The sequence below is a fragment of the Bactrocera tryoni genome, unplaced genomic scaffold (assembly GCF_016617805.1).
Source record: "Bactrocera tryoni isolate S06 unplaced genomic scaffold, CSIRO_BtryS06_freeze2 scaffold_11, whole genome shotgun sequence".
NCBI classification, from domain to species: Eukaryota; Metazoa; Arthropoda; class Insecta; order Diptera; family Tephritidae; genus Bactrocera; species Bactrocera tryoni.
Window position 1 is genome coordinate 15,303,088 of NW_024395824.1, and position 12,503 is coordinate 15,315,590.

The following is a 12,503-nucleotide window of genomic DNA, read 5'->3' on the forward strand; positions in this document are numbered from 1 at the left end:
AAAATGCCACTTAGGGCTAATATGCCCACCTCTGCTGTAACTGAATAACGTAGGTTTGTAATTTTTATTTAACTTAAACACTGACTGAATAAAATAAGTTTTTGATTTACATTTTTTGTTTCTAAATAAAATATTATTATTAAATTTTTATCTTTCAATTTAAATACTATGGCAGAAAATAGAAAAAAGAACAAACACATGCGAGAGCTGTGGAAAAAATTTTAATTAGCTCTGCTTTCATACCGCTCCCAATTTTTTGCTACCGCTACGCCAGAGCAGACTACAGCACTTCATTGACTAATTCTACAGCTATAGTTTTTTGCGTAACAAAACTCCGAGCAGAGTGGAGCACATACTTTTACATTGTTCTGCTATGGCTCTGCTACGGCTCCCGTCAAAGTGAGAGCGGTAGCAATAACAAAATGAAATGCTACGGGAGTAGCGTAGCTTTTCAAACGTTTTCTTAGGTAATTTTTTCCGATGAAATAAAGTTGAACCGTTATGTTCCAGACGGAACTGTGAAATACAAAAGTAATTAATATTGTTCCTAACTTCTATGCTAGTCTCTGTTGTATCCTGTATTATTGTTTCAGCAAGATGTCCAGGTTATCCGATGTGAATCTGCGCAACTTCTAAGTTTAGAACTGGTTAACCTAAAATCAGGTCTGGTCCTCATCTTCGCCGTCCTACGCGTTGTCATCCAGGTTTTTCCCTTCTGAAGCTCCTGCTCTTCTTTGTACGCCCAGCTCCTCCCAAGGGACTCATACCACTCATGTCTCAGCAGTGGCAGCCTGCTTGGCCGTACTGGCGCCGGAGTTAGTAAATTCCACATCCGCCAGCATTATTTCACTAGTTCCGCTATCAAAAGACCACTTATGACCACTGAGCTGAACCTGGAGTTCAGGCGCATACCCTCCTTCCGGATAAGTTTGTATGGCTCATAGGACGGGACCCTTCCAGCCTACCAGCTTGGGAGTGATCTTCCTTAAAATACACCCCATCGAAGGATACTGGGTACCCTTACTTTATATACCTTTTCTGTAAGCATATATATTGAAAAGCAGTAAGCTCCTCCGACCCTAAAGTCTCTGAAGGGTAGTTGAAAAGTATGCCTTTTAGAGCATTACACGAAAGGAATTCGTTGTTTAAAGTTAGCTTCCAGCCATCTGTGTATAATTGTCCTTTTGGCTTTTGGAGTTCCTGTGGCGTTATCTGCCCGTTTTGCGGTTTGAGTGGTCGGAAGCCCTGCCTTTTCGCTTGTACGACTAACGGTCAGGGTTGCGCTAACCGCACATCAGCTCCTGGGAAGGCACTGTTGCCTCTGACCCTGTTGTGCGCAAACTCTTCAAGAGTTTTTCCCTTCTGGAGGTGCTCAGGTAACACTTTAGGCTAGCACCGTTCATATATTCGCACCGCTCTACAGGCCCGTTACGTTTGTCTCGAATCCGAGCAGCTGAACCTTGGGAGTTTTGGTGGTGTTCGCTTCAACAGTAGCGGCCGCATTGGATGTCGCCTGGTGAGCGTCGCTGCATTGGTGCCTGTCGTCGTTATCGTCCCCGGCATGCACCTCAAACAACGGACGCTCCTCCGGTGATAGTACTTCCTTTTCTGCACCGGTGCTATATCGTCCTTTGTCGTTTGCCGTGGTTGTTGTCTTGTCGTAGTTGGTGATATTCAAGCTGTCATGTTATGTTTGTTCAGTATTGTTTGGAATTTCGCCTGAACAACGTTTACAAATTCTTCAACTTTATTATGAAAATTCACGGTCTGTAAAGATAAGATAATCTTCAAAAAATAAAAACCAAAAAATGTTCTTTCGAATAGAAAATAAACATTCCCCATTAAATTTTAAGTTTCTGTGTGTTTTCTTTAAAAAAAAGTAAGCAACCTCGAAGTGGATCTTCCTTTAATTTTAATGTATAAAATTGATTTGGCTGTGCAAAAAGGCTATACAGCTACTTTTACTTTTCAACACGGCTCGGTGTTGGCAAGCCACAGTAAGAACACAACCGTATTTATCGCCTGGCAGCAAATAATGTAATGGGTAGTCGCATAACGCGCTGGATTAGGCGGTAGGAGCTTTTCTTTGCCGAAAGCACGAGGCTTCTGACAATCTGCATGAGCGGGGCCATGCAGCACCACTTAACGGTTGGTAAGTGCCGATTATGCCTTCCTACGTAAACACTTGCACCACGACAAGGTGTCTGCCAATCGCAGAAAGCACTACAGCTAACCTTTTAAAGGGTTTTCGCTACAATTCACGTTTTCAAATTCAGACCTTCATAATATCAAAATTACTGCATCGATCCTTTTGCAATTTGGAACACGAAAGAAAGTAGTCGATACTTTCGCATAATAAAAAAAAAAAACAAAAATAACCATTGAGATAATAAACCTGATCAAAAGTATTTTCTACGAATAAAGCAGTATTTTGTCATTTCGGATGATTCAAGTTGTCAGGGGCGGCGGAATTCTACTTTTTGTTTTTAGACATGTCCGAATAATGTCTGCCATTTGCGTACTTTTTAATTCTTTCTCGTGTAAATTGTATTCAACATGACCCGAATTCAATACTTTATGTACCATGTTAAAGACATTTAAATTCACAAAACATGCTTGCTTTTGCACAAGTTAACATCTCATTATATTGTAGAACCCTCCTTACAATCACCGCATACTTTTGATGCCTGCTCCACCAATGCCACCATGTCCACAATGGCTACACGTTCTACACCAGAAAACATGACTAATATACATGCAGGTGAGTTCAAGAATGAGTAATTCCTATTCCATAATACTCCAAATTTATATTTTTTTAAGGTGAATGTGAGACTACTAGCGATACAGGCACTTCAGAACCCTCTGGGGATAGCTCTGCAGTCCCTAAGCATCTAAAGCGCTCACTATCCTTCGACAGTAATAGTAATATTCAACAACAGCCTGAAGAGAAAATTAATACAAATCCTCTGATTGAGAGCAATAAATATAGTGATACCGGCAACCAAATTGTTGTAATTGAAAAACAGTTGATTGAGATCTTAAAGAAATTGCCACCTGCATCACTTTCTAATGCCATTGAATTAAAGTGCACTGCAGAGTTAGTACCATGTACATGTAAAGTAATTGAAATATCTCAAACTAATAACGACTCTGACGAGTCCGCTAAAAATAAGGTAAAAGAAGGAGAGCCCACAAAACAAAATGAACAGACACCGAACTATCATGAAAGCTTTCTAAGCGGGGACGTGGATAAATTTGCTATTAAGATTAAAGCTAATGCCGGAAATACTTCTAAATCCGATGAAATCGTTTTAAAGCCGATATCACCGAATTCTCCATTGCCACCAACTGTTTCCAAACCGAAACCTAAGAAATCAATATTTGATCTTGATTTTGATGAAGATGAGGATCCACTGCCTAAAATAAAAGCGGAAGCCGCTGCTGCTTGTTTGAAAAAAGAACGGGAAAGCATTGTAGAAGCCGAACCAGAACCAGAAACGATTGAAACAACTGCTAGCGATTTCCAACAGTCCCAATTAGTCAATTTTAAAGTGTCCGTTGTTGAACACACTCAACTGAATGACGAAATACCTATGCCTATCCTTCCTACGTATGAAGTAGTAGAGGATCCCAAGTGTGTGGCAATGCAACGTTTTGACTTACAAACCCAAAGAATTACAAAATTTCACATTGATGCCTTACATAATTGCTTCATACCGAATGTTAATGGTAATTGGGATGATGCTAATTATACTTTTGCGCTGAACATGGCACTGAATGATGTTACCACAGCAGTCGACGTCGAACATCGTTATGTAGTAACAGATGGTAGCAATGTTGTACCAAAGTACGGTGTTCTTGCAACGGAACGCATACCTAAAGATTTAAGCCATTTACATTTTTTTGAAACCTCCAGGCCTAAAAAGGCAGCAGCGACTCCAAAAATGTTTACTATACCATTTTTAGGTGTAGCTCGTTCAGTGTTATTAAATAAATTTAAACTTAAATCCGACAAATGTAAAACATGCCATAAAGCAAATGGCACTGAATCAACCAAACGTGCGTCTCGAAATGATGGCAGTGCAGTGGAACAGTTTGAGGCCAATAATAGAATTGAAGAGTACAAGACTGATGAACAAAGAATTTGTATCAGCATCAAGACAGAAAACAATCAAACGGCATCGGGAAATTATAATCTGACATATGACGCTAAGTTAAACGAATCTAAAGGTTTAACAGATATTTGCGACCAGTTAAATGATGCAGTGCTTAGTTTGACAAAAAGTTTCGACGTAGAAGCTGGTGCTATGGTAAGCAAAAATAACAATAACAATGTCATGCTTAAAGACATAACTATTGATGTAGTCAGTCACGGCACTGACCCATTTCTGGCAGATTCAAATGAGTCAAATGGGAGTGATCGGAATGGACAAAATCTACTTGCTATTGCTGATCATTTAGATTATAGCTCAAACATAGGAACGAAAACGCCGTTGAATGTGTACAGTAACGTAGAAGTTTCAAAAGAACTACGGGAATGTAATGAGATCGACTCCACAGTTGTAACAATTAGTGATTCTAGTTGCAAATCAGAAGGCAGTTTATTTCCTAACGCGATGCTGCCTATGGACACTACAGAAAAAGCAAAAAATGCAACCTTTTCAGTAAACAATGATAAAAATGCATATATTCGACAAAGCAGCAGCTGTAGTAACTCAACTTTGAAACAAACCCAACCGTCGATTAGCTTCAAATGGAAACGTCAGTTTAAGGATCAAACGATTTTGGACGTAAACACCGAAAGGAGAAGTAAACGCAGAAAAGTTATACCAAGATCAGTAGCTGATAATGTTCACGTTGGCAGCGCTAGTCAGAAAAATAAACGACCAAGAATCAAACGGATAAAAATTGCAATAAACGGTAAAGTAGCAACTCAAATGCAATTTTCAGGTGGGAGCAGCAATAATAGCAGTGATGAAAACAATGAGAAACCACCTATAGAAGGTAACGGCGATGGAAATGAAGGAACTCCCATTGAGGATCGAAATAAAAGTGTACATAAGGTAACTGCCGAAAATGAAGAATTTGTGTCAATAAATAGTCCAGGCAGCCACATTTCGACATACAATCAGTGTAATTTAGAAAGTGGCGATGACGAGATTATTGCGAATTCAGTTGAAAACAACTATAATGATGAACAAGAAATGGAGTACGATTGTTATGAAGAGATAGATGTTGATGGTGATGTAGAGTTCGATGAATATGAAGACATTGATGATTATAGTGGTGATTTTCACGAAGTTGTCACACGAGATATATCGGCGCCTTCAACTGGCAATAACCATATAGTACTAACTATTAAAAAAACTCCTAGTAAAACTAATTCTTCCTCAAATTCTCTTTCTGCCATATCTCCAACTATCGCAAGCAGTAATACGTACGGTTCTCACGCATCAGCAATAACAATATCACCCATTATATCCAATACAACTTTTGTACAAACTAAAAATGATAATAAAGGTTTAGACATGCATGCGCTTATTGTAAAAGAGCTAGAGGTTTGCGAAGATATAAATAATCAATTAACATCAGAAGTTTTAGAAACAACTAATCTACCGTCAATTGAAGAAATTCGTCCACAACTTCAATCCGATGTTCAGATAGACACACATCCAACTATTACAACGTCGATTATACAACAATGCGGTGGTATTAAGAGGTTTGAAGACCCAGAAAATAGCCCATCTGCACCAATTACTAAGAGTATATGTGTAAAAAAACGGAAACAACACAGAAGACGTAAAATTAAGAAGAATACAAAGGAACATTTAGATTGTTTGCGGGATGTAAAACTTCATCGTGAGCTATTTTTCTCTCATGAGGTTATTATATCTGATGCAGCAGGAATTAAGCAAAGTATTCTAAATTTCAGCAGCTGTAGCTCAAGCTGTGCCAATGATAGCGACTATGATCATTGTAACGACTTAGAAGGCAACATAAGTTTTGATGCCGATGTAAAGTCTAGTGGCACTGCTAATTCTGAAATTGACATTCAATTAGAATCACTTAAAAGGGAATCATACGAACATCAGCGAAAATGTAGTTTGTCGGCATCACCTTTTACAATTTATTCCAGTTGCTCCTCATGTGATTTGTCAACAGAAAATAGAGTTATAAGTGAAGTCTGTGGCGTAAATGGCTCCGATAATGTCTCGGGTGATGCCCTGGATCTCAAAAATAATAGTGGTAGTAAAGGAGGCAATATTGATGGAGTTAAAATTGTAGATGAAGAGGACGGTGCAGACAACGATGAATCTATGCTGTCTGTAAATACTGCTATCTCGAAGGCGAAAAGTATTCCTGCGCTTGCTGATTCTACTGGTAGTAATATAGAAGATAATGTCAACGAAGAATTGCCTTTAGAAAACAACGGACTATTGTACTCTTTTAACAATATTTATTACGATGGCCGTGCTACTGTTGATGCAGAAAAACAAGAGCAAATGCTCGCAAATAAAAATTGTGATGATTATAATAACATTTATAATAAAAACAGTAATAACATTAATTTTATTAGTAACTATATTAAAGATCCTTGTTTAAAAACTCAAATTAATCTTAGTAAACAAACCGGTAATGGTAATGAATTTAAAGAGCAAAATTATATAAACATTCATGGCGATTCCAATGTTAATACTGATGCTGCTTTAAATATTAATACAAAACAACAATTTGTTGACGGTGTCAGCAATGTTGGTTGCACCGGTCTGCGTGTTGTGGACGAGGATACAGATCAGGAAGATGGCAATAATTGTGCCCGGATTCAACAATTTAAAGAGTGGCATCAAGTTCTACAATTGCGTTCCTACAATGATGAATTGCTTACTGTACTACCGTACGTAGTCCTCGATTGAGTTTAACGGATTTTCACTCTTTTATGTATATGTTTTTCGGCCTGCGTTTGTTAAATATAAATAATAGATATGATAATATAATAAACTATGATAAAATAACTTGAATTTAAAAAATTATATTTGTAATGAATATGAAATAATTAGCTTTGCACTTGTATGCAAAAAATAATACCGTTGCATTTTCATCTTTTGTTTACGGGTCCTCTACCGGGTTGTGGTACAGTTCTTGTGTGTTTAACGTTTGCATACTTTAAATTGAGGGGTGTTGTAGAATTCAATACAGATGTGCTAAATTGCCAGAAATTTAAACAAATTCTGATTTTTAAAGGCGTCACAGGATCTGATTGGATTTTCGCCTTTTCGAACATACGCGAAACCAATATCTGAATCAGTTGTGTGCTAATGTGACACAAGTTGCAAATGCATATATTTGGAAGTAATTGCAGCTATGTACAAAGATTTAACTCAGTTTCTTTTTGTGAAATATAATACTTAGATATACAATGCTTGGTTCAGTTTACATCCTCAAGTCAAAAATAACTTGGACAAGTATGCAAATACACCCAATATTCTTTTCTATTTTTAGTAGTGGTTCAACTCCACGCCTTGAAAACGACCGCCAAACTTTTAAATTTCTTCGCACTAGTCTATTTGACAAGTTTTAGCCCAATTCTGCATTGACCTTGACCATTATTGCACGTGAGGATTTGATGGATTAGCTTTACATTTTCTAATTGTTTTATCCTCAAGGTGGGAAGTTTTGCGTCGCCTTACGAATTGTGTTTTGAGATAACAGTTTGGGTTTTGATGGCATTGTGCACACTTTTTCTGGAACATATTAAAATTTATAATAAAATTAACTACTAAATAAGCAGGGGTGTTTGGAATCTGATAGTTGTCGGAATCAGAATTGAAACCGATCAAAAAAAAGTAGTAGGCGTCATAAATTCAGATATTATTGGTTTGATATTCGAAACAGAATTTGCATCAGGTTTGGGTGTCACGGAAACCAATTTTATCGGTTTTGTTATCAGAAACAAAGCAAGAAGATAGTCGCTCACAGATTTGAAATGTAAGTTAAGAAATCAAGTTATTTTATTATTTCAAATTAATTTATCTTTATTTCTAATGGGGAAAACATGAGTACAAAATACGAAATGTCTTAATTATTGAGCTTTTGGAAAAAAAATCCGGATATTTAATGATATTAGATTTACAAAACGTAATTTAACACCCAAATACGTCTTTATTCATTCGATAAATGGTATCTCTTAATATCCTTCTATAATACGGAAGTCATTAAAAACTTTAATAGGATTGTTTCCAAATGTACTCATTTGCAAGTTTTGTCACATTAGTAAACAGCTTATTCGAGTGTTTAAAAATTGGAAAAACCATAGATGGTAAAACTGTTAACACTCCTCTTCACATAGTTTCCTTTAACGCATATGAGTTACCCAAAGAAGTTAATGTCACTTGGCTTAAAGTTAAAGTTGAACCTTATATCCCATCCCCAATACAGTGTAAAAACTGCTTTGTTTTGGGCTATACAGCCAAACATTGCAAATCCGATCCGAAGTGTAACGTTTGCTCCCCTTCAACCCATAACCCCACTCCATGTAGTAAAGTAGAATGCATTAACTAGAGACCGCAACATAGATCGGACCACAAACAATGTCCCACCCTACTTAAAAGGAAAGACATTCTAACATACAAAACACTAAATAAATGTAGTTACAAAGAAGCAACTGAAAAAATAAACAACAAACCCAAATAATACGTCTCGTTAGATGGTGCCAGTAAGGGTCCAGCCAAATGCTGTACCATTGTCGGGTTTGAATAGTCCATTTCTGATGATTTGTGGGTAGATATCCGCTCCAATCTCCAACGTTATCTCCCTGTTGCTATGGAATTGAGGGTCAGCGAGAACTAAGTGTTCAAAGCGCATTTGCACATCGTCACTTAGATCTCGCTCATAGGGTGGTTTGGGTAACTTGTGGGTGATAATTGCGTTACATTCCAGACAAAACTTTGTGTCATTATTTGAGCTAATTTGTATGCTACAAATACGATAAGTGTTGAGGTATGTAATTGGCAGTTTTAATTGTTTGACGAGTTCGGCTGCTATATTCGTGATTTTGAGGGTAGGGTTTAAAATGGTTCGAACTTAATGCCATTCACCATCGTATCTTAATCGGATCTTCAATGTGGGTACTAGGGTCTGCTTAGCCAGTAAGGATGGTAGTCGGGTCTCTATCGCAAGTGGATGTTTCTCAACAACATTGGCATCGTTGGTCGGGTATAGCCTCGGATGTCCGTGTAGGGATGAATGATGTTTCCCATGACAAACGGAACATCTATTTTTGCTTGTACATCCTTCTGTCTTGTGCGACCTGGCTAAGCAATTAACGCAATAATGGTGTTTTATGACTGCTTCATATTTTTTGTTTATGTTGTATGCCGAGTACGTAGCGCAAGTCACTAGACGGTGGTCTTTTTTGCATATTCCGCAAGCGACAATCTACGGGACCGGATGGTAATTGTTGAGCCCATGCGACGAGGTTTGGGTGAGTTGGTGATTGTTGGGCTCATAGAACGAGGTTTGGGTGAGTTGGTGATTGTTGGGGCCATTTCACTAAAAAAGAAGAGAAAACTTGCATGTTATTCTGTATTTAATATCACAATTATTGTGATGGGGCGGGTTATTGTGCCTTGAGCAGTTCGGATTTCAACCACTCGTATTTTATTTTCTAAGCCGGGGAAGGCCTTTTGTATTCGACCGAGCTTCCATTCGTTGGGTGAAATATTTCTAAGTCGTTAACTTCAATATTACGTTGTGGATGTTTCCATTTGTATCGTTTGTGTAGCTCCTTAAGGTACTCTTCCTTCCATCTCTTGCAAATCTGCTGGTAGAGTATTTTTAGTTTCTGCCATCTGTTAGCGATGCTTAAGTTTGCATCCTCTAAATTGGGTTCGGCAGGGGTTAACAATGGGGTACCTATAAGGAAGTGTCCTGGAGTTAGAGGTTCCAAGTATGATTAGTCGTAGCTTATGGGGCTTATTGGCCGAGAGTTTAAACAACTTTCAATGCGGGTCTTCAAACGTGAATTTTTGTAGTTTTGCGATCTTTTTTAGGTGGGTTTTTAGATTTTTTGCGCCTGCTTCCCATAATCCACCCATATGTGGAGCTCCTGGTGGGTTGAAGTGCCATGAGATATTTTGATGGCTATGGAGAGATGTAATTTGAGTTCGAAGTGTCTGTAATAATTCACGCCGATCTTTCATTAGCAACTGTGAAGCTCCTATAAAGTTTGTTCCGTTGTCGGAATAAAGATTGGCGGGACATCCACGCCTCGAGAAGAAACGGGAGAATGCTGCTAGGAAGGCTTGCGTAGTGAGATCGCTAACGGGTTCGAGATGTATTGCTTGAGTTGAGAAGCATACAAATATACATATATATCCTTTAGTGATTAGACATGCTCTCCCAGTGTAGTTTTTGATGTCATAGGGTCCAGCAAAGTCGATACCAGTGGCAGCAAACGGCCGGGTTAGGATGGTTCGTTCAGTTGGAAGAGCTGCCATTATTTGGGTTTGTTGAGCCTTGTTGTGTATGATGCACGTTTTGCATTGATGAATTATTGTTTTAATCAGCATCTTTGCTTTGGGTATCGAGAATTCTGTCCTTAGGAGTCGGAGAACTAGCTGATTTCCGCCGTGTAACGTTGCTAAATGGGTAAATTGAGTTAGTAATTTTGTTATACGACTATTATAGGGTAATAAGATAGGGTGGCGCTCATTATATGATAGCGCTGCGGAATTGGTTAATCTTCCGTCACTTCGCATAACTCCTTTAGGATAAATGAATGGATTTAAAGTCAATAATGAACTTTTCTTATGTATTTGCATTTTACGGGTCAATGCATCATATTTTTCTCGGAAATGTGTTTTTTGGGTGTGAATAATTAACTTCATTCGGGTTGTTTTGAACTCTTCCGGGGTTATTTCGTGGTTTGAGTAATCAATTTCTCGCCTCCTTGGTGAGGCATTTGCGCAAACCTGAATAGGTAAGCGATAACGCGAATAGCTCTGGGGAATGAGGAAAACCTTTCGAGTATATCCTCTTGGGTGGTTATCGCAAACGTCTTAACGGGTTTGAATTCCACGGTAGTGTCGTATGTTTTCTCCGATGCTGGAAAATGCTCCTTTTCATGTTGTAGCCATTGGGGTCCATGCCACCAGAGGTTGCAATTAAATAGATCGGTGGATGTACATGCTCGGCTTGATAAGTCTGCGGGATTGTCTTGGCTTTCCTCATGGTTCCAATTTTCGACTCCTACTTTCTCGGTGATTGCAGCTACTCGATGAGAAACGAAAGTGGTCCATGAACAGGGTGGTTTGTTTAACCAAGCAAGAACTATGGTTGAGTCAGTCCAAAAATAATTTTTATATTGGGTTAAGTGTAGTTGGGATAGGGTAGAGCTAACACGGTTAGCTAGTAGAACCGCTCCGCAGAGTTCCAATCTGGGTAGGGATACGGTTTTAATGGGAGCAACTCTTGTTTTTGAGACTAAGAGAGTTGTCCATATTTTGTGTCCAACTGAAACTCTTATATAAAGTGTCGCGGAATATGCTTTTTCTGAAGCATCAGAGAAACCGTGGAATTCAATGGTGGCTGTTGGGTTGAAATGGGTCCATCTGGGTATTTCAATTTTATTTATGTTTTCATAATCCTTTACGAAACTGTTCCATCGATGAAGGGTGAGGGGCTTCAGGCTTTCATCCCAGTCAGTTTTATCTAGCCATATTTGCTGCATAATTATTTTTGCCGTGATTATTATTGGACTAAGCCAACCGGCTGGGTCAAACAATTTTGCTATAGCTGATAAAACTTCACGTTTGGTGTGTGCGGGTTTTTTCTCCATTGGGTTGACGAGGAAGAAAAATTAATCCTTTTTAGAGTTCCATCGAATGCCCAGGGTTTTGGTGTTCTCGGGTTCCGAAAGGTTGAGTGTTTCCTTCTCTAAAAGATGATCCTGTGGAAGTCCTTTCAGAATGTGTGGGTCATTGGAGTCCATTTTCGCAGGGCGAATCCTGGGGACTTCAGAGCGGAAATGAGTTCATCTCGTGCTGACTTTGCCGTGGTCAGGTCATGTGTTCCAGTTAAAACATCGTCTACATACATTTCCTGGCGAAGTATTTTGGCTGCTAATGGGTGGGTTTCTTCTATATCATCAGCTAGCTTCATGAGGGTACGGATCGCTAGATACGGCGCACAATTTATGCCGAACGTGACTGTTTGCAATTCAAAGTCTTCTATTGTGTCTTCCGGGGACTTCCTAAATAATATCCTTTGGAACAGAGTGTGATTAGGGTCTACGAGTATTTGCCGGTACATTTTCTGAATATCCGCATTAAAAACAAATTGGAAGAGTCGCCAATTTGTGATCAGAATGACAAGGTCTTTCTGTAAAGTAGGCCCGATATGTAAGACGTCATTTAAGCTTTTGTTATTTGACGTGGGACAAGATGCATAAAATACCACACGCAATTTCGTGGTTATACGATCAGGTTTAATGACTGCGTGGTGTG

General features: G+C 38.7%; 1 protein-coding gene across 5 annotated transcripts in view; it reads left to right on the top strand.

Moving 5' to 3' along the window:
- LOC120779479 (mediator of RNA polymerase II transcription subunit 26) overlaps positions 1 to 6,971 on the top strand; it is a 41,296-nt gene extending 34,325 nt beyond the window's left edge. For all 5 annotated transcript variants that reach the window (XM_040111757.1, XM_040111761.1, XM_040111762.1 and 2 more), the window contains 2 exons: positions 2,654 to 2,761; positions 2,821 to 6,971. In XM_040111757.1, the coding sequence (XP_039967691.1) occupies positions 2,654 to 2,761; positions 2,821 to 6,914 (4,202 nt within the window). In that variant the 3' untranslated portion in view covers positions 6,915 to 6,971. The remainder of the gene's footprint in view (positions 1 to 2,653; positions 2,762 to 2,820) is intronic.
- Positions 6,972 to 12,503: the final 5,532 nt, after the last annotated feature.